The sequence below is a fragment of the Homarus americanus genome, unplaced genomic scaffold (genome assembly GCF_018991925.1).
Source record: "Homarus americanus isolate GMGI-L3 unplaced genomic scaffold, GMGI_Hamer_2.0 scaffold48406, whole genome shotgun sequence".
Taxonomy (NCBI): Eukaryota; Metazoa; Arthropoda; class Malacostraca; order Decapoda; family Nephropidae; genus Homarus; species Homarus americanus.
Window position 1 is genome coordinate 6,628,871 of NW_024753828.1, and position 20,746 is coordinate 6,649,616.

Below are 20,746 nucleotides of genomic sequence, written 5' to 3' on the forward strand. Positions count from 1 at the left end.
GGCATGTGGATACGTCTTGGCGCCTACCAACCAATGCCCCGCTGCCTTGCGGATTAACCTTGGTAGGTATACGGCTTTGGGAGTAAACCCCGAAACGAAAAATCTGCTACAGAAATGACTCACCTTAGCTATACTCCATCCATGGATGAGGTAGCCACTGCCATCAAACAGATAAAAAATAACAAAGCCTCAGGGCCTGGTGGAATCCCAACCGAGTTGTTTAAAGCAGGAGGACCTCTGCTTACCACTCGTCTCCACTCTCTCCTGGAGAATATATGGGAAAAGGAGGAAACACCCCAAGCTCTTAAAGACGCCTTCATCGTCAATATTTATAAGAACAAAGGGGACCGGTCAGACAGCGGCAAGTGCCACGGGATCTCGCTGCTGTCCGTCGCTGGCAAGATTATCGCCCGAATCCTCCTAAACAGATTTCTTCCTGAGGCGGAAAACTTCCTCCTAGAATCTTAATGTGGCTTTAAACCATCACGTGGCACCACTTCGACCTTGAGGTGAATGTACGTAAGACTCATATTCTCTTTCAGCCTGCCCATGGTTCAGCCACATCTCCACCATCCATCCAGCTTAACGGCACTACCCTCTCTTTTGTTACCCACTTTCAGTATCTTGGCCCCAAATGTCCACCACCACAGACATCGATGAAAAGATTCAACATCGGATCAGATGTGCATCCGAATCCTTTGGCAGACCCCGTACCCGTGTCTTCAGCTGTAGGGAGTTGAAATTATCTACAAAGTTGCACGTGTATCGAGTAGTGGTCCTCCCCACCCTGTTATTTGGCAGTGAGACATCGGTCACATACAGGAGGCACCTCAAGGCACTTGAAAACTTTCACCATCCTCCGAGTTAGCTGGGAAGACAAGAGAACAAATGCCAGTATTCTCACTGACACCAACTGTGGGAACATCGAGGCTACCATTATTCATGAACAACTACGTTGGAATGGCCATGTTACCCGCATGGACGACAGAAGGCTGTCAAAGCAGCTAGTTTACAGTCACCTAACAAATAGTAAATGTAACACTGGAGGGCAACTGAAAAGGTATAAGGTTAGTCTTAAGATAAACCTGAAAAAGTGACAAATCGACCCCCTCACCTGGGAGACGATTACTCAATACTGTAACGCTTGGAGGAGCAACACAGGAGAAGGTGTCAATACTTACTAGTTAACCCGACTGCAAACCGAGGCAGACAAGCGCCAACGCCGGAAAGACGCTGTCGCCGCGCCTCCCGCACTAGATTTAGCCCTCCACATTTGCAACAGCTGTCTACAACCCTGCCGATCCCGCATTGTCCTCTTTAGTTATTTCAGAGCTCACCATCGAGGGTGACATCTTTAATAAATCATATCATTGTATCATAGAATGATCGTCATACTCGATTCCGAATGACAACAATGGGCCTATCCGTGCTCCAACACACAATAAAATTTGAAACAACTGAGGTCAAGCAAGTGGTGTACGCTGATGACCTTACAGGAGCAGGAAAAGTGGAGGACATAAAAAAGTGGTGGGACCTGGTAACATCACGAGGCCCACATATAGAGTATCACCCAAACGCCAGCAAGTCTTTCCTCATTGTGAAGCCAGAACATTATGAGCGGGCAATGGAGGTGTTCGGTGGAAGTGAGGTCAAAATAACAAAGGATGGCCAAAGACACCTAGGCGCAGTAATCGGCACGACGGACTTCAAGACCGAGTACGTAACGGGAAAAGTAAATGAGTGGGTTAGGGAAATCCAAGCTCTGTCTGAGATTGCTAACACAGAGCCACATGCGGCTTTTGCGGCATTCACCCATGGAATCAAGCATCGTTGGAACTACCTGATGCGTACTATCCCTGATATCGGACCCCTCCTCCACCCTCTGGAAGAAACTATCAGCGTCAATTTCATTCCCAAATTAGTGAAACACCCTCACTTAACCCCAGCAGAAAGATCACTCCTTGCACTACCACCGAGACTGGGAGGAATGGGATTGACCAATCCAGAGGAGATTGCTGCCACCGAACATCAAAACTCAGTTAACTTCACGGCAGCCCTCATGGACCACATGATAGCTCAGAATGCAACAGGGGAGGTGGATTTCAGTGAAGTAAACAAGATTCGAAGGTCCATTACGACAGAACGGCCAAAGTGATAAGTTGCAGCAACTGTTGTTGCAAGTACCAGAGAATTTGAAAAAAAAAGTAGCTATAGAGCAGGAGGTGGGCGCCTCGAACTGGTTAACTACATTACCGATAAGGGCAAATGGTTTCAGTCTCAATAAACAAGAATTTACACATGCCAATGCTCTAAGGTACGGTAGGCCAGTAGATGGTTTGCCCTCCCAATGCGTGTGTGGCTCTTTCTATGGCGTCGATCACACCATGGTGTGCAAGGAAGGGGACTTCATATGCATGAGGCATGACGAAGTTAGGGATCTCACAGCAAATATGTTGAAGGAAATCTGCCGTGATGTCAGGGTAGAACCGACCCTCCTTCCACTGGAAGGTGAGAATTTCCAACGAAGCCCGTGTTAACGTCAGTGCTCAAGGATTCTCGACACGGGAACAGCGAGCATTCTTTAACATCAGGATTTTTTATCCCATGGCCGCATGCCACCGTAACTTAGCTCTCGACAGTGCATACAGGAGGAACGAGAACGACAAGATAAGGGCATACGGGGAGAGAATTCAGAACGTTGATCAAGGCAGCTTCACTCCTCTAGTGTTCACAACTTCTGGTGGGTTGGGACCAAGTGCAAGATGCTTCTACGCCAGACTCGCGGAGGTGCTATCCAAACAGAAGCAGCAGCCCAGAAGTTATGTTACAGCCTGGATGAGATGTCGACTGTCCTTCTCTCTCCTTAGGTCGGGTTTGCTCTGCCTCAGGGGAACGAGAGCATCGGCCCCAAAGCCGACAAAAGTTGCAGATATTGACTATGAGGCTCCAGTCACTGAATGCCGCATAGATCTGCGGCTCAACTAACTCAACACAGCTAGGATAGCTACTTATGTATTAGTATATTTAATATTAAGGTAATAAAATGGTGGTGAAGGTATGGTTATTGGGGGAGGCTGGAGGCCAATAAAAAAAAAGTAGTAGTAGTAGTGTGTGTGTGTGTGTTTCTGTGTGTGTTTGAGACAGAAAGGAAGAGGTGTATTTTCTGTTGATTAAATAATATTAATAATAAAGTTATGTGCATGGCATGTCTGTGTGTTGTTACATGTATGTAGTAGCAGAATCGCCGCCCTCCGGGCGGCTCATCCGCTAGGCCACGGTAGGACACCACCCTCTGAGAGGCTCTACATTGTCTCATTGTTCAGTCCCCAAAACTTCTTCTTTCACCAATAGTTCATTAACGGTGTATGTAAGTTCCACCATGTTTTTCACTACAACGGTACAGCAAAGTATATTTTTTTAGCATTAAACTGTTATTATTTTATTGTCTAATCATCACTACATATAACACCACCCATCATCACTACATAAACATCATCCATCATCACTACATATAACACCACCCATCATCACTACATATAACACCATCCATCATCACTACATATAACACCACCCATCATCACTACATATAACATCATCCATCATCACTACATATAACACCACATCATCACATACATCACCATCACATCATCCATCATCACTACATATAACACCATCCATCATCACTACATATAACACCATCCATCATCACTACATATAACACCATCCATCATCACTACATATAACACCACCCATCATCACTACATATAACACCATCCATCATCACTACATATAACATCATCCATTAACACTACATATAACACCATCCATCATCACTACATATAACACCATCCATCATCACTACATATAACACCATCCATTATCACTACATATAACACCACCCATCATCACTACATATAACACCATCCATCATCACTACATATAACACCACCAATCATGACTACATATAACACCATCCATCATCACTACATATAACATCATTCATCATCACTACATATAACACCACCCATCATTACTACATATAACACCATCCATCATCACTACATATAACACCATCCATCATCACTACATATAACACCACCCATCATCACTACATATAATACCATCCATCATCACTACATATAACACCATCCATCATCACTACATATAACACCACCCATCATCACTACATATAACACCATCCATCATCACTACATATAACACCATCTATCATCACTACATATAGCACCACCATCATCACTACATATAACACCATCCATCATCACTACAGATCGGTAAAGTAGTATCCGATCACTACATATAACACCACCCATCATCACTACATATAACACCATCCATCATCACTACATATAACACCATCCATCATCACTACATATAACACCATCCATCATCACTACAGATCGGTAAAGTAGTATCCGATCACTACATATAACACCACCCATCATCACTACAATAACACCATCCATCATCACTACATATAACACCATCCATCATCACTACATATAACACCATCCATCATCACTACAGATCGGTAAAGTAGTATCCGATCACTACATATAACACCACCCATCATCACTACATATAACACCATCCATCATCACTACATATAACACCATCCATCATCACTACATATAACACCACCCATCATCACTACATATAACACCATCCATCATCACTACATATAACACCATCCATCATCACTACATATAACACCATCCATCATCACTACATATAACACCATCCATCATCACTACATATAACACCATCCATCATCACTACATATAACACCATCCATCATCACATATAACACCATCCATCATCACCACATAACACCATCCATCATCACTACAGATCGGTAAAGTAGTATCCGATCACCTACATATAACACCATCCATCATCACTACATATAACACCATCCATCATCACTACATATAACACCATCCATCATCACTGCTACATATAACACCATCCATCACCATATATAACACCATCCATCATCACTACATATAACCATCATCACCACATATAACACCAGCCATCATCACTACATATAACAATCATCCATCATCACTACATATAACACCATCCATCATCATCATATAACACCATCCATCATCACTACATATAACACCACCCATCATCACTATATATAACACCATCCATCATCACTACACATAACACCATCCATCATCACTACATATAACACCATCCATCATCACTACATATAACACCACCCATCATCACTACATATAACAATATCCATCATCACTACATATAACAATATCCATCATCACTACATATAACACCACCCATCATCACTATATATAACACCATCCATCATCACTACATTATAACACCATCCATCATCACTTACATAACACCATCCATCATCACTACATATAACACCACCCATCATCACTACATATAACACCATCCATCATCACTACATATATAACACCGTCACCCATCATCACTACATATAACACCATCCATCATCACTACATATAACATCATCTATCACTACATATAACACCACCCATCATCACTACATATAACACCATCCATCATCACTACATATAACACCATCCATCATCACTACATATAACACCATCCATCATCACTACATATAACACCATCATCACTACATATAACACCATCCATCACTACATATAACACTACCCACCATCACTACATATAACAAGATCCATCATCACTACATTTATCATAATCCATCATCACTACATATAACACCATCCATCATCACTACATATAACAACATCCATCATCACTACATTTAACATCATCCATCATCACTACATATAACACCATCCATCATCACCACATATAACACCATCTATCATCACTACATATAACACCATCTATCATCACTACATATAACACCATCCATCATCACCACATATAACACCATATATCATCACTACATTTAACATCATCTATCATCACTACATATAACATCATCCATCAACACTACATATAACACCATCCATCATCACTACATATAACACCATCCATCATCACCACATATAACACCATCTATCATCACTACATTTAACATCATCTATCATCACTATATATAACATCATCCATCATCACTACATATAACACCATCAATCATCACCACATATAACACCATCCATCATCACTACATATAACACCATCCATCATCACCACATATAACACCATCTATCATCACTACATATAACACCATCCATCATCACTACATATAACACTATCCATCATCACCACATATAACACCATCTATCATCACTACATATAACACCATCTATCATCACTACATATAACACCATCCATCATCACCACATATAACACCATATATCATCACTACATATAACATCATCCATCATCACTACATATAACATCCATCATCACTACATATAACACCATCCATCATCACCACATATAACACCATCCATCATCACTACATATAACACCATCCATCATCACTACATATAACACCATCCATCACTACATATAACACCATCCATCATCACTACATATAACACCATCCATCATCACTACATATAACACCATCCATCATCACTACATATAACACCATCATCACTACATATAACACCATCCATCATCACTACATATAACACCATCCATCATCACTACATATAACACCATCCATCATCACTACATATAACACCATCCATCATCACTACATATGACACCACCTATTTTAATAAAAAAAAATTAATGTTTTTTATTTATTTTTTTAATGTTTTTTTCTTTTTAAATAATACTGTATATATATTATTTTAATTATTTTTTAATAATTATTTTTTATTTATTTATTTTTTAATTAATTATTTTTTAAATATTTTTTCAATCCGTTCCAGAAGGTCGTTCGTTAACCGAAACCATTGTTTCAATGGGTTTTTGGATAATTGGTTCCAGCTCACCGAAAATTTCCTAAATTCAACAAAAATGGTAGAAAAGTTCACTTACTTTGAGGTGTGTATGTAGAAGGCTCCTGGATGATGATGATGATGGGAATTAGAATGGGAGTGGAGGAGAAGGAAGAAGAAAAGGCATTGGGGTGGAAGAGAAGTCACCCCATGGCACCATTTCATCCATAAAATTTTAGTTCTCTTGGTGTATTTCAAGATTATTTTCTTTAAATCAACACTGCACTGCATTATATATTGTCAATATGTAAAATATATTTCAAAATGACCAATAATTTGCTTGGAAACACAGAAAAAAAGCATTTAGTTGAAGAGAGTCTCAAGCAAGATGTTTCCTCCACTGAAAACAGAGAGAGACTAACGCCTGTCTGGTGTGTTAACAGGCTGGATGGCACACCAGAAACTAGTTTCTTTACCTTCAATTATGTTCAATAGTTGTTAAAATGACCAAAAAAATTTAATATTAAACTTTTAAAATTATTGAATAGTATAAACTTCTTGATATTTACTAAAATAGTAAGGAATTTAAGCCCTAGAACCGATTAATGTATTGGCGGAGTGATACTAAAGCTGGTTGCCCGGTCAGTGCAAGCGAAAACATGAGGTTGGTTCGTAAGAAATTCGTTAACCGAATTTTTGTTCGTTAACTGAATTGAAGATCCTTATGGAAGGCAGTTTGATAACCGAAATTTCGTTAACCGAGGCGTTCGTTAAACGAGGGGTATATATATATATATATAATCAACACCTCAACCCGCCAGGATTCGAACCCACGGCCCATAAGCCTATGACTGTGACCGGGGAACGGTAACCGCTGGACCACCAGGATACAAAAGCAGTCCTAGACTTTGTTATATTTCACACAAAGCCTGTTCAACGAGCTTATGGCGCCATGAACCTCTAATGGGGACTACCTGTATCACGTAGGTGGTCAGAGTAACGTTTTACCAAATCCGGCTTCGAAACACGAGGATCAATATATATTTCATTAGCCCAATAAAGCTCGTTGAACAGTCTTTGTGTGAAATATAACAAAGTATAGGACTGCTTTTAGTATCCTGGTGGTCCAGCGGTTAGCGTTCCCCGGTCACAGTCATGGGCTCGTGGGCCGTGGGTTCGAATCCTGGCTGGTTGAGGTGTTGATTGTATGTAGAAGTTCACGTGCTTTATTGGGCTAATGAAATATATATGGATCCTCGTGTTTCGAAGCCGGATTTGGTAAAACGTTACTCTGACCATCTACGTGATACGGATAATCCCCATTAGAGGTTCACGGCGCCTTAAGCTCGTTGAACAGTCTTTGTGTGAAATATAACAAGGTCTAGGACTGCTTTTAGTATCCTGGTGGCCCAGCGGATTAGCGTTCCCAGGTCACAGTCATGGGCTTGTGGGCCGTGGGTTCGAATCCTGGCGGGTTGAGGTTGTTGATTGTATGTAGAAGTCCGCGTGCTTTATTGGGCTAATGAAATATATATATATATATATATATATATATATATATATATATATATATATATATATATATATATATATATATATATATATATACATATACATATAGTATATATATGCTGATAACCACAAGGAAAAAGAAAACACGAAGTTCCCAAGTGCCATTTCACAAAAATTTCTCTCAGATTCCTTTACAACTAAAAACCTGGAACATCAATGTGGCATTTAAAAACTCATGCACTGTTAAACAAATGTTAATCAAGAACTCCCCCCAACAATACAAGTGGCTGCATTTACAAGGTTCCTTGCAAGGAACGTAATATGTTTAACTTAGGCCAGGCAGGTAAAGATATTGTAACTAGACTTAAACAACATAAATATAGTGTTAGGACAGGCCAGGAATCCAATGCTCTGATTGTTCATTTGAGGGATAATAGGCATTGCATTGACTGGGATAATGCCTCCTCAATATTCCCTTCTAATTTAATTGACAGAAGGAACATTATAGAATCAGGTCTCATTAAACATACCGAATCCATCAACACTAATTTGAGTAATGGTATGTACAAATTGGATAATTTCATAATTAAGAAGATCTGTAACCAGGTGAGAAGGTTGGGTCAGCTTACCCTTTGACCTGACTACCGACCGCTGCAGTGCTTTTGTGAAGGTTAGTAGGGTCATTACCTATACCTGACCACTGTGGACTTTATCTCATCCTCCTCTGTATATATATAACTTGTTTTTTTCTTCTCCTTAGTCTGTACTCACCCTTGAAGATGTGAATTAGACGAAAGAGCTTGGGAACTCCGTGTTTTCTTTTCCTTGTGGTTGTCAGCATATACCTGGATCACGCGCACCTACAGTGATTTACTTGCATATATACAGTGGTCCCTCGGTTAACGAGCACAATCCATACCAGCAGGTTGCTCGTTAACCGAAAAACTTGTTAACCGAAACCATTGTTTCAATGGGTTTTTGGGTAATTGATTCTAGCTCACCGAAAATTTCCTAAATTCAACAAAAAAGGTAGAAAATTACACTTACTTTGAGGTGTGTATGTAGAAGGCTCCTGGATGATGATGATGATGATGGGAATTAGAATGGGGGTGGAGGAGAAGGAAGAAGAGAAGGCATTGGGGTGGAAGAGAAGTCACCCCATGGCACCATTTCACCCATAAAATTTTAGTTCTCTTGGTGTATTTCAAGATTATTTTCTTTAAATCAACACTGCACTGCATTATATATTGTCAATATATAAAATATATTTCAAAATGACCAATAATTTGCTGGGAAACACAGAAAAAAAGCGTTTAGTTGAAGAGAGTCTCAAGCAAGATGTTACCTCCACTGAAAACAGAGAGAGACTAACGCCTGTCTGGTGTGTTAAGAGGCTGGATGGCACGCCAGAAACTAGTTTTGACAAATGAAGCATGCTTTATTTGCTAATGAATAAACTATCAAAATGTACCTGTTCATCTCTTCTCTTATTTTTTCTTTTAATATTTTTTATATTTAATATTTTTTTTTTACTTATTTTATTTTTCAATTATGTTAATAGTTGTTAAAATGACTAAAAAATTTAATATTAAACTTTTAAAATTATTGAATAGTATAAACTTCTTGATATTTACTAAAATACAGTAAAAGTCCAAAAATCCGGATGCCAGGAATCCGGACCACCCGAGAATCCGGACTTTTCGAAAACCCAAACTTTTTAAATTTAGCGGGCTTTTGTAGGTTATGTGAATGAATGGAGTTCCTTTATAAAATTAATTTACATAATTCTAATAATAAAAGTAATTGTAAATTATAGGTAGCTAATTTTGTTAGTTTTGTAATTAGCTTGAACTGAAATGTAAAATTTGAGGCACTATAAATCTTTTGTGTGTATGTGTGCATGAGTGAATGCCACAGCTACACAGCGACAACAAACGACCACACAATCGCCACTTTAAAACAAGCAATCAAACTGTGACAACGTATGTAATTTTAAGTCCTACTCTTTCCATGTACAGAGTACAAGCCCATAATAATGGCCCCTAAAGTAGATAAACTTCGTTGTGTGAAGAGAAAGAAGAACACATTGGAATTGAGTGACAAACTTGAAATAATTAAGAAACTAGAATGTAATGTAAGCAATGCTGTTCTAATGGAAACATACAACATTGGAAAGTCTACAATTTATGATATAAAAAAGGCAAAGAATAAAATTCTAGAATTCACAGCTTATTCTGAGCCTTACATTAAAATTGCTGAAAGAAAAAGTTTACATTGGCCCAAATTAGAAAATCTTGATAAGTGTTGCACGAATGGTTTTTGTTAAAACGATCAGAAGGTATGGCAATTTCTGGGTCGATGCTTATTGCCAAAGCAAAGTCTTTTAAGGAGCAAATGAACATTGAATCAGAGTGCGCATTTAGTGATGGATGGCTTAGGAATTTCAAGACTCGTCATGGTATTAGACAGTTTGTTTACATTTTTGTCTAGTGTTGACTTTATTTTTCTTTAAAACTGCTCGTTTTGACAAATGAAGCATGCTTTATTTGCTAATGAATAAACTATCAAAATGTACCTATTCATCTCTTCTCTTATTTTTTCTTTTAATATTTTTTATATTTAATATTTTTTTTTTACTTATTTTTTTTTTAATTTATTTTTTTAATTATTTTTTTTTAATAATTTTCGTAATTATTTTTTTATATTTTTTATATTTTTTAATATTTTTTTTAATATTTTTTAATTTTTTTTTATTATTCTTTTAATTAATTTATTAATATTTTTTTATTTGTTTTATTATTATTTTTTTATTTTTTTTATTATTTTTTATTCTATTTTTATTTATATTTGCTTTAATAATATTTATTTTTAAATTTTATTATTTTTTTTAATTAATTTTAACATTTTTTATTTTTTTTAATGATTTTTTTAATGTTTTTTTTTAAATTTATTTTTTAAATATTTTTTTTAATAATCATCACTACAAATCGGTAAAGTAGTTTCCGAGATTCTCATGTGGACACAAACAAAAACCCACACACAAACAAACATACTTCTTTGTTTTGTATATATATATATATATATATATATATATATATATATATATATATATATATATATATATATATATATATATATATATATATATATATATATATATATATATATATATATGTAACCGGTCAGAATTAATGGAATTTTATTCTCACTTGACTTGGGGTTTATTAATTATTATTAGATGGTAATTGCAGTGGAAGCGCCCCTTGGAGAAAAAACACGAACCAGCACAAAAACACTTAAATTTACAAACAAAATGAATTCTCCGTGACCCGTGGAAGGATAGCACCTGTGATTAGGGTAAATGAGACACACTGTGAAATTTAGACACTTATATTCCCTCCAACACTACAGACAGAATCAATAATGGTACACCAACATATGCACACCTCTTAACCTGAACTTAAAACACTACTCTGGGGAATAAAAGTTATACATGATATTGAAATTATTAGAAACTTGAAATGCCTCATTAGACAACAATAAATTCGAAGTATTAAGAATATGTTAAAAGCACACATGAACAGGCCTTAAGGGCTTTCAACGAAATGATATCAATCACTGAGAAAATGGTATTAAAAAAAATAAGATATTATTACTCCACCATGGATAGGCCTTAAGGGCACTCAATAAAATTATGTTACACCAACAGATGCAGGCCTTAAGAGTTTTCAACAGAATAATATCACTCCCTGAGAAAATGGTATAAAAAATAAGAAATTATTAAATCCACCATGAATAGGCCTTAAGGGCACTCAATAAAATTACGTTACACCAACAGATGCAGGCCTTAAGGGTTTTCAACAAAATAATATCAATCACTGAGAAAATGGTATAAAAAATAAGAAATTATAAAGAAATATTAACTGCATTAAAAGAACTAAGTCACAGTATCACTTACAACAGAAAGGATGAACCTCATCTGAAAAACAGTTCCCTCATTCTCTGGCATCAATTAGTGACACAAACATTGAAAAACAATACTATCAAAATTATTTAAGAAATATTAACTACACACAGCAAGACAATATCAGTAACTGCAAAATATTATCACTACATTAAGAAGTTAGTGAGTCCACCAATACCCGTAAACACATGCTCCTTAACCTTACACATAGATTCCACATGCACCCATAATTTCTTAAGGCACGACCAAGCAGGCACCCGTAGTTTAAAGCACAAACAAACCCGTCTCAACCTTGGAAAATGTACCTCTAAGTTCCACTAGACTCCTGGTCTCAGTGTGTGACCATTCATTCACTCAGCTGGCCTCACTTTACACTCAGTACATCCATGAAACGGAAGGGACTGAACCAGTCACACCTTGTTCAGTTGAGAGAAGTTTTAGCTTCCCGTAAGTAAGATGTTTTCACTACAGTAAACTGCTTGAAGATATGTGGTATTATGAACCGAGGTTGAGAGATCTGGCGACCCCAAACGATCGTCAACCAAGGACAGATGATGGTCCCACGTCGTTAGTTGTATACCCAGACAGCTGGTTTCACTCCAATTCTCACCATACTCCAGCTCGGTGGCTCAACTCAGGTGAAATGGATGTGTACAGTTTGTGGACGTTTCATACAGCACGTGTGTGGACGTTCATATTGATGTGGGCTCTGCAGAATCCCTGCAAATACCCTCTGTTAGCTATTGTACTCACTTAATGTTTGTTCCTACCGCCCAATCTAAGCTCCGAGAGATTGAATAAAACTCACTTGTTAAAACTGATGTTGAATAAACGAAGGAAACCAGTTCACATAGACGTCTCTCCTGCGTACAGCGCAGGGTGGCCCTCCGCTCACTCTCTCACGACTCTCTCTCTCACCACTCCCACCCACACGCTCCTACAAAGCGTCAGTCTGACGGAGTCACTAGCGTAGCTGGGGCGTCCGTCCGGCACTTTGGGGGGCACACTTTTGGGTCTGCTCATCACCCATATCTGCAGCTACTGGAGACGTTAATCCATCCCTTTGTATCGGCGGCAAGTTAATCCTTGTCGTGTCTGACCTAACACCTGACCCACATCATCACGCCCCCCCCCGCCACACACACAACCTGTAACCTGTTGAGGATTAAGGAAACAACTTCAAACAAGTACGCCAGTGAGCTCATGTGGTGTGGGTCAGGTGTTAGGTCAGACACGACGAGGATTAACTTGCCGCCGATACAAAGGGAAGGATTAACGTCTCCAGTAGCTGCAAAACCATGCAGTCTCGGGTCATATCAGTTCATGTACAGCCGACCAATCCACCAGTTACAAGCAATTCACTTCAGTTCTGCACAAGTCTCCATCGTGACAAGACGAGGGGAGGCTAGACGACACATCGATTTTTACGTGGAATATAACTCTTGGTGTTTTTCTTTTATGATATTAATATTTAATTTTTATCATAGCATTTATAATATCGTTTTGCTTTTTGTTAACTGTATAGGTATATATAATATACACAAAAATTTAATATATTATATATATATATATATATATATATATATATATATATATATATATATATATATATATATATATATATATATATATATTGTCCCAAGTATCACATTCAAAATTGAAAGAGAAATAAATGGATCCCTTCCATTCCTTGATATGCTTATCATGAGAAATGGCCAAAACTATAAATTTAAGGTATATAGAAGGCCCACACAGGTAGACAGTTTCATTCACTATTTATCGAATCACCTTGAGTCTACCAAAATGTCAGTTTTTTCTACTATGTTCTTAAGATGTCTGCGTATTTGTGACTCTGAATTTATTGACGATGAATTGGAACACATTCGTTCCATTGCACAGAAACTCGGGTACCCTTCTGTGTTTGTTGATCGTTGTTTTAAAAGGGCTAAAAAATCCTTTCATTCCTCTCAAACCAGACATGTTCCTACACTTAAGAATATTTTGACTCTGCCCTATCGTAATGAATTTGTCCCGTTAGTTCGGTCTCTCAAGCTTATAAATATTAATGTTGTTTTCAAGTATGACTCAACCATTACCAATATGTTAATAAGGAATAGCCCAAGTTTAAATGTAAATGGAAGTGCTTATTGTATTCCATGTAGCAAATGTAATTGTAATTATGTAGGACAAACATGAAAAACACCGCAGCTTAGAATCAAACAACATAAGTATAATATCAGAACTGCATCTGAAAGCAGGGCCTTGTTCGTTCATGTTAGGAATAATAATCACCCCATTGCTTGAGAAAAAGCTTAGAAGTATTTAAATCATCTTGTGTCACAGAAAGACTTCTGGTTGAAGCTAGTTTGATTAAGGAATTAAAATCAATAAACTTAAGTGATGGTCAGTTCAAAACTGATAATATGTTACATAAATTTATTTGTCAGTGGCCCAAGGTTTAAAATGCTTTGAAAACCTTTGATCTAGATGTATGATAGTTATTTTGTGGGTCCCTTATTTTTGACCTGACCTGACTAGTCACGTCAACCCCCTTCTCTTAAGCTCCTCTACGTGTGTGTTGGTGTGGGGATTAGTGGATGACATCATTATGACCTGACCTCATGTTTTTAAGGTCACCCTGTATATTTAAGCCTCTCTCTGTCCATGTAGTCCAGTTGCCTCTGAAGATGTCTTGAATAAAGACGAAAGCTAAGGTGCTCCGTTGTTTCCATTTTCCCGTGTGATTTTATCAAGATTTATCTTATCCACGTTTTCATTGTGGATTTACATGAAATATATATATATATATATATATATATATATATATATATATATATATATATATATATATATATATATATATATATATATATATATATATATATATATATATATATATATATATATATATATATATATATGAAGATGACTAAGCCAGCCATAAGTAGTCTAGCTACCCCACTTACGTTATGTCTGAGAGTTGCATCACCTTCAGTTGTCTCTTTTTTTTTTTAATTTACAGAAGAAATTGCCATGCAGATGGAGAACTCAGGAGCCTCGGCTGTTGTGACAGACCCACAGTTACTACCCAAAGTAAAAGAGGCGTGTCAGATATACAAAGGTGTACGATACATAATAGTTAATGGACCAGCACAGGAAGGACAGCTGTCACTACAACACCTTCTCAAAGATGATGGCAAAGCTTTCCCACATAACATCCCGGTGAGTGTCATCTTACCTTGAAACTTTATGTTAAATTTACATAATGAACTATTACTCTATCAACTGTCATTTTATGTTTAGTGCTTCAGCTTATTTCAGCTGATGATTTAACACCCTAATTTATGCTGGTCGAGGGGGGTAAAGCATCTACTGAGAATGAAATGAGGCCAGATCCACAAACAAGTTCACAGCCACTACCAGAGCCGGGTTAAGGGTTTTGTAGGCCCTGGGCACTCTTTTATGGTAGGCCCCTAAATTTTCTGATACACTATTAGGTGACTTATTTTAACCTCACGAGCTTCAAACAACAGACAAAATTTCAAGAGATGGTTTGCAAAAAATAAAAAATAAAATAAAAAAATGAGCAAGACAGAAGGATGTACATTAGGTCCAGGAACCAAATCAAGTCCGAGTGCAGAAGGGATGAGTGAGTTCCAGAGGCAGATTGTAAACGAGGCCATGTCAGCCCCTCAGGCTTTTTACCACTATGAAAAATCTAAATTAAAGATTTGATCTTACTCAGGCTCAGACCAGTACAAGGCAGAGGTGTTAAATAAATTAATTTTCTCTTTGTTCACAAGAGAGAATGCAAAAACCTCCCTGCATGTGAAGAAAAATAGTTTGACACAGCACTAACATACACTCAGCTGGCAGAGGGGTGTATTAGAACCAAATTGCCAAATCTCAATTTGACCCTTATATTACACATCCCAAAGAGCTCACAGAGCCCCTTGAAAAGCAGCTCAATTTGTTCTGCAGATACTTGGATAGGCTAAAGGTCCCTAGCAGCTGGAAAATGTCGTATGTGACCTATATCTAAACAGGGTGATAGCTACTGGCCGGTGAGTTTGACCAACAAAGTCTGTAAAGTACGAGATATCATCATATGAGATGCTGCGATGGAACATCTACTATGAAACAACTCTGTAAAGGACTGCCAGCATGGTTTTATAGCCAGGTGCTCCTGCTTGACACAATTATTTTGTGTGTTGGATGTGTGTCGCAGATGTTTTGCTACTCCAACCTAACCTAACCTAACCTAGGTAGTATTAGGGACCTTAATAATAATAATCAGGTGAAATAAACTATGGGCTAATCTTCAGATGATCCAGTATTCCCATTGGCTATTTTCACCTACAGATTGACCCACTGGAGGACCTAATAGTGCTACCATACTCCTCTGGCACCACAGGACACCCCAAAGGCGTTATGCTGACACATAATAACCTTGTAGCTAACCTCCAGCAAATTTTACACAAAGGATTCAGTAATATTAGGTGTCAGTCAGGTGAGTCGGTCTGTATTGAATTTTTATTTGAACTAATGTGATTGTCTCTGTACTTTGATTATGGAAGCATAGGTAGTGGTGGTGTGTGATGCTGGGTGGTGATGGTGATATGTGATACTGGATGGTGGTGGTGGTGTGTGATACTGGGGTGGTGGTGGTGAGGTGTAGTGATGGTGGTGGTGGGGATGAGTGATGTCGGGGTGGTGGTGGTGGTGATGATGTGTGATGCTGGGTGGTGATGATGTGTGATGCTGGGTGGTGATGCTGGGGTGGTGAGGTGTGGTGATGGTGATGTGTGATGAAGTAGTGGGCCCCAGAAGGAAGGCACATAGGCCCACTTGTATGTGGACACGTCCTGGCACCTACAACCACTGCCCCGCTGCCTTGCGGATTAACCTTGGCAAGTATAAGGCTACGGGAGTAAACCCCGAACGAAAAATCTGCAGTGGAGCCCCGCATCAGGCAGACATGCTTACAGAGCTCCAACAAGACCCCAGCGGCAGTATAGAAGGAAGAGGTGACCACCATGGAACGACTACACCGGCGGATGAAGGCAATGCATGATAGACAGGCTACTAAAGCGAAACCCAACAAACTGGGCTATCGGCAGTCCATTGTAACTTTCTCTCTCCCCAGTTGTTGCAACTCTTGCACCACTGGATCAGCAAAAGGGAGAGCTAACATGTGTGGTTGCAGCCTGCGCTCCTGCCTCACCACATAAGTCAACTCACGTGCAACCATCATCCAGTTCATCATACTTTTCATCATAATCAAAACCCCTATTCCCCCAAAAGTCATTTGGCTATGGACCAGTAGCTTGGGTGTTTGCTCCCCTCTGTAATGTGTCGGGTCTTTAACATGTTGGAACATAAAATTATCTCTCAGAGTTTCTACAAAAAGATTAGCAGGGTTATTCACGTTATTTGGCGTGAACTCATTTCTCCAGTCGATGTCGCCATAGTTAAAGTCCCCCATGATAAGGAGGTGGCTAGGGTTGAGCATCGTTGCATTGTCTATTACGGCTCGCAAGTTCCTTTGGTTTAGTAAGCTACCGTTTGGGGATCTCTAGATACACCCGACAATAGGTAAGTCCCCTCCTTTTATTTCAATTTTACATCCCTTGGATTCTTCAAAAACATCCTCTCCCTGTACCCTCGCCTGGCTGGCTCCAAGGTCTTGTCTAGCATAGATAACCATACCCCTCTTGCAAGTTTCTTGAGAAAGGTTCGTAAATGAGTCATATCCGCCAATACTGAATCCACATTCCTCTGGGTCGATTCTCCTGTTCTTGTATAACAGTTCTACAACTCCCACAATATCAGGTTGGTGTACCTTCAGTAGTGTTTCAAACTCCTCTCTCTTATCAAGGAACGTGTCAGTATTAGTGTACGTACATGACTTTCAAGCAGGAATTTGTTCTCGGTAACGTCTCTGATAGGTTTTTATGAATAGCACTATAAAAGTAGCTAGATTTTTAATGTTACTAATACTACTGTAATATTTTCACTGGGTGTTTATTGACAAAGGAATTTACTGTTGCATGGATATATACAGTCGCCCGTGCGTGTATGCTCATGTGTGTGTGTGTGATACTTTTTTCTTACCAAGCTTGCACCTAGTTCTCATGACCCAACTTCATTCGGGTGGTTTATATATATAGAGAGAGAGAAAATTTTGTTTTTAAATATTTATGTCTGACTCTTGAAAAGCTTCAATTTATCATAAGAATGTTGTGTGCAAAGTTTCATTAAAATATATTAATATTTAAAGGCTGCACAATGACTTGGAGTGTTCACCCCTGTAACACTGCTGTGAGTCATCACCTAACAGTCCCAGTCCCCCCCCCCACACAAATGTGGGTATTGTTTGTTTAAAACAGAGGTATCACGGTGATCCGCTGGTCATTGATGCCCAGTTAACAATCTCTTGGGGCTTTAGAAAATTGTCTTCTGTAGTCAGTAACGACTTGTAACAGATATTGCAGCTGCTCTTCATTCTTTGTTATATGGCTGGAGTATTAGGGTGTCATACGGAGGCGAATTTTTTTTTTTGAGTTTGAAAAATCGGCCCATGGTATTAATGATGTAGTTCTATGTGCAGAATCATGTGATATCTTCAGATTTGAAAAGTTTTTATTTTTTGCTAGGTAAATTTTAACTTGAAATCTTATGAAAATTCAGTATTCCCACCCTTTTACCAACACCACTAAATAGCTTATTTAAAGTAAGTAAATGTATCAGGTTAATTTATTAGGATGAAAATGATCCAGAATAGTGAAACGAATGATCTTGACACATTTATTAAATTTAATATTCCTTTAGAAAACAAAATCATCAAATACAAAAACCGGTTTTACTACTACAACCCGGTGTTGCTGCACACCATAGAGAACATGTCTTTCTTGCTTCTGTTTCTACTCATCACCTCCCTGCTGACCACCTGAGCTCGGATGTAGCCTTCCCTCCTCTCCTGGCTGTACACGTGACTGCTGGCCTCGCTCACTTGCTGTACACAACGCTCTATACTCTGGGTGTGCGAGGGCCAGGCAGGGACATGCATGGGGTTGTCCAGGAAAGCTCTGACTTGAACATTGGTGAGGCTGCAGGTAAGAGGGGGCTCACTGCCAGCCTGGATGTTATCCAGATCTATGAGATCAGTGAGGGTCTTGGCACCTAGATTGACTTCAGGAGTCTTCCTGACCCTGAAGGAATCGTCACCAACTGATTCGTCATGCCCAGATCCTCTCATAAGTCTCATATCCAAGATCTTTTTGACTGCCACTCTTCTCTCCTCCTCATCCTTACTGCAGAGCATTGTCTGCAGAACTGCCTCGGGATGAGCATACCAGGAAGATCTCCTCACAGTCTGCTCCACAATCTGAACAACCTTCCTTGGCTGACTCCTCAGGAGCTCAAGCTAGAAGAGAACATGCCTCGGACCTTCGGAGAACGATGACTTGACCTTGGTGTTGAACCAATTTGGCAAGTAGACACTCACGATGAATTGGACAATAAGTCTCAGGTTGTGAAGCTGGTTCCCTTTCAGTTTATGATGAGCGACCCAAATTCTGCAGAACCTGAGAGCCGTTGTGAGCTACCTAGAATGTGAGACTGGACCTATCTGCAGGTAAGCAAGTCTATCAGGCATGACCCCAGTTTTGATGGCACTGCAAATCATGTAACCATAGTACTGGTCAGTACTCAGGTCGTCAATGACAGTATGTGCAAGCTCAACGAGTGGAGGGCCAACTGTGATTTTTTCAAAGCTCGGATTTATTTCTAACTCAGTGGCAGAGTCCAGCATCTTGCCAAGAGGACCAGACCATCTGTTGTTTGAAAGAGTCTTGCCATCCAGCTCCTGGATCAGATGTCTGAGTGGCAACTCGTTGGTGTGGAGGTCACAAACAATCCAGACCAGCTTCCTCCCAATCTTCCGCTCTATCCACTGTATGACCCCCCTTGCCACCCTGTGTTCGTGTTGGTGCTGTCCCCTCCAATGGCCTGCAGGGTCTGGTCTACGTTCCTCTCTCTGAGCCAGTTCACAATGTTATCTGCCGCTATCTCAGCTGGTTTCCTGATTTCATCTTTCTCTGGAGTGAAATGCCACAAATACTTCCCTCCTGGTTCACTGCAGCAGGAGTAGTGTTCCTCCTTCACCATGGCAGGGAACAACTTGTCAGAATCTCCAACTTTCATGAACACTTTAGTGTCATCCCTTCTCCCATCAAAGAACAAACAATTGATTCCATTTTCTCTTATCCCCTTATCAAACTCCTCTTCTAGGTTACTGACAAGTTTCTCCTGAGCTCTCCTTACTTTGTTATGATCTATCACCAGGTGAACATCATCA

General features: G+C 39.0%; 1 protein-coding gene across 1 annotated transcript in view; it reads left to right on the forward strand.

The window, feature by feature from the left end:
- Window positions 1–20,746, forward strand: part of LOC121855523 (probable 4-coumarate--CoA ligase 1) — an 85,080-nt gene that overhangs the window by 50,682 nt on the left and 13,652 nt on the right. The window contains exons 2-3 of the mRNA XM_042350500.1: window positions 15,410–15,609; window positions 16,750–16,897. Coding sequence (XP_042206434.1) covers window positions 15,421–15,609; window positions 16,750–16,897 — 337 coding nt within the window. The 5' untranslated portion in view covers window positions 15,410–15,420. The remainder of the gene's footprint in view (window positions 1–15,409; window positions 15,610–16,749; window positions 16,898–20,746) is intronic.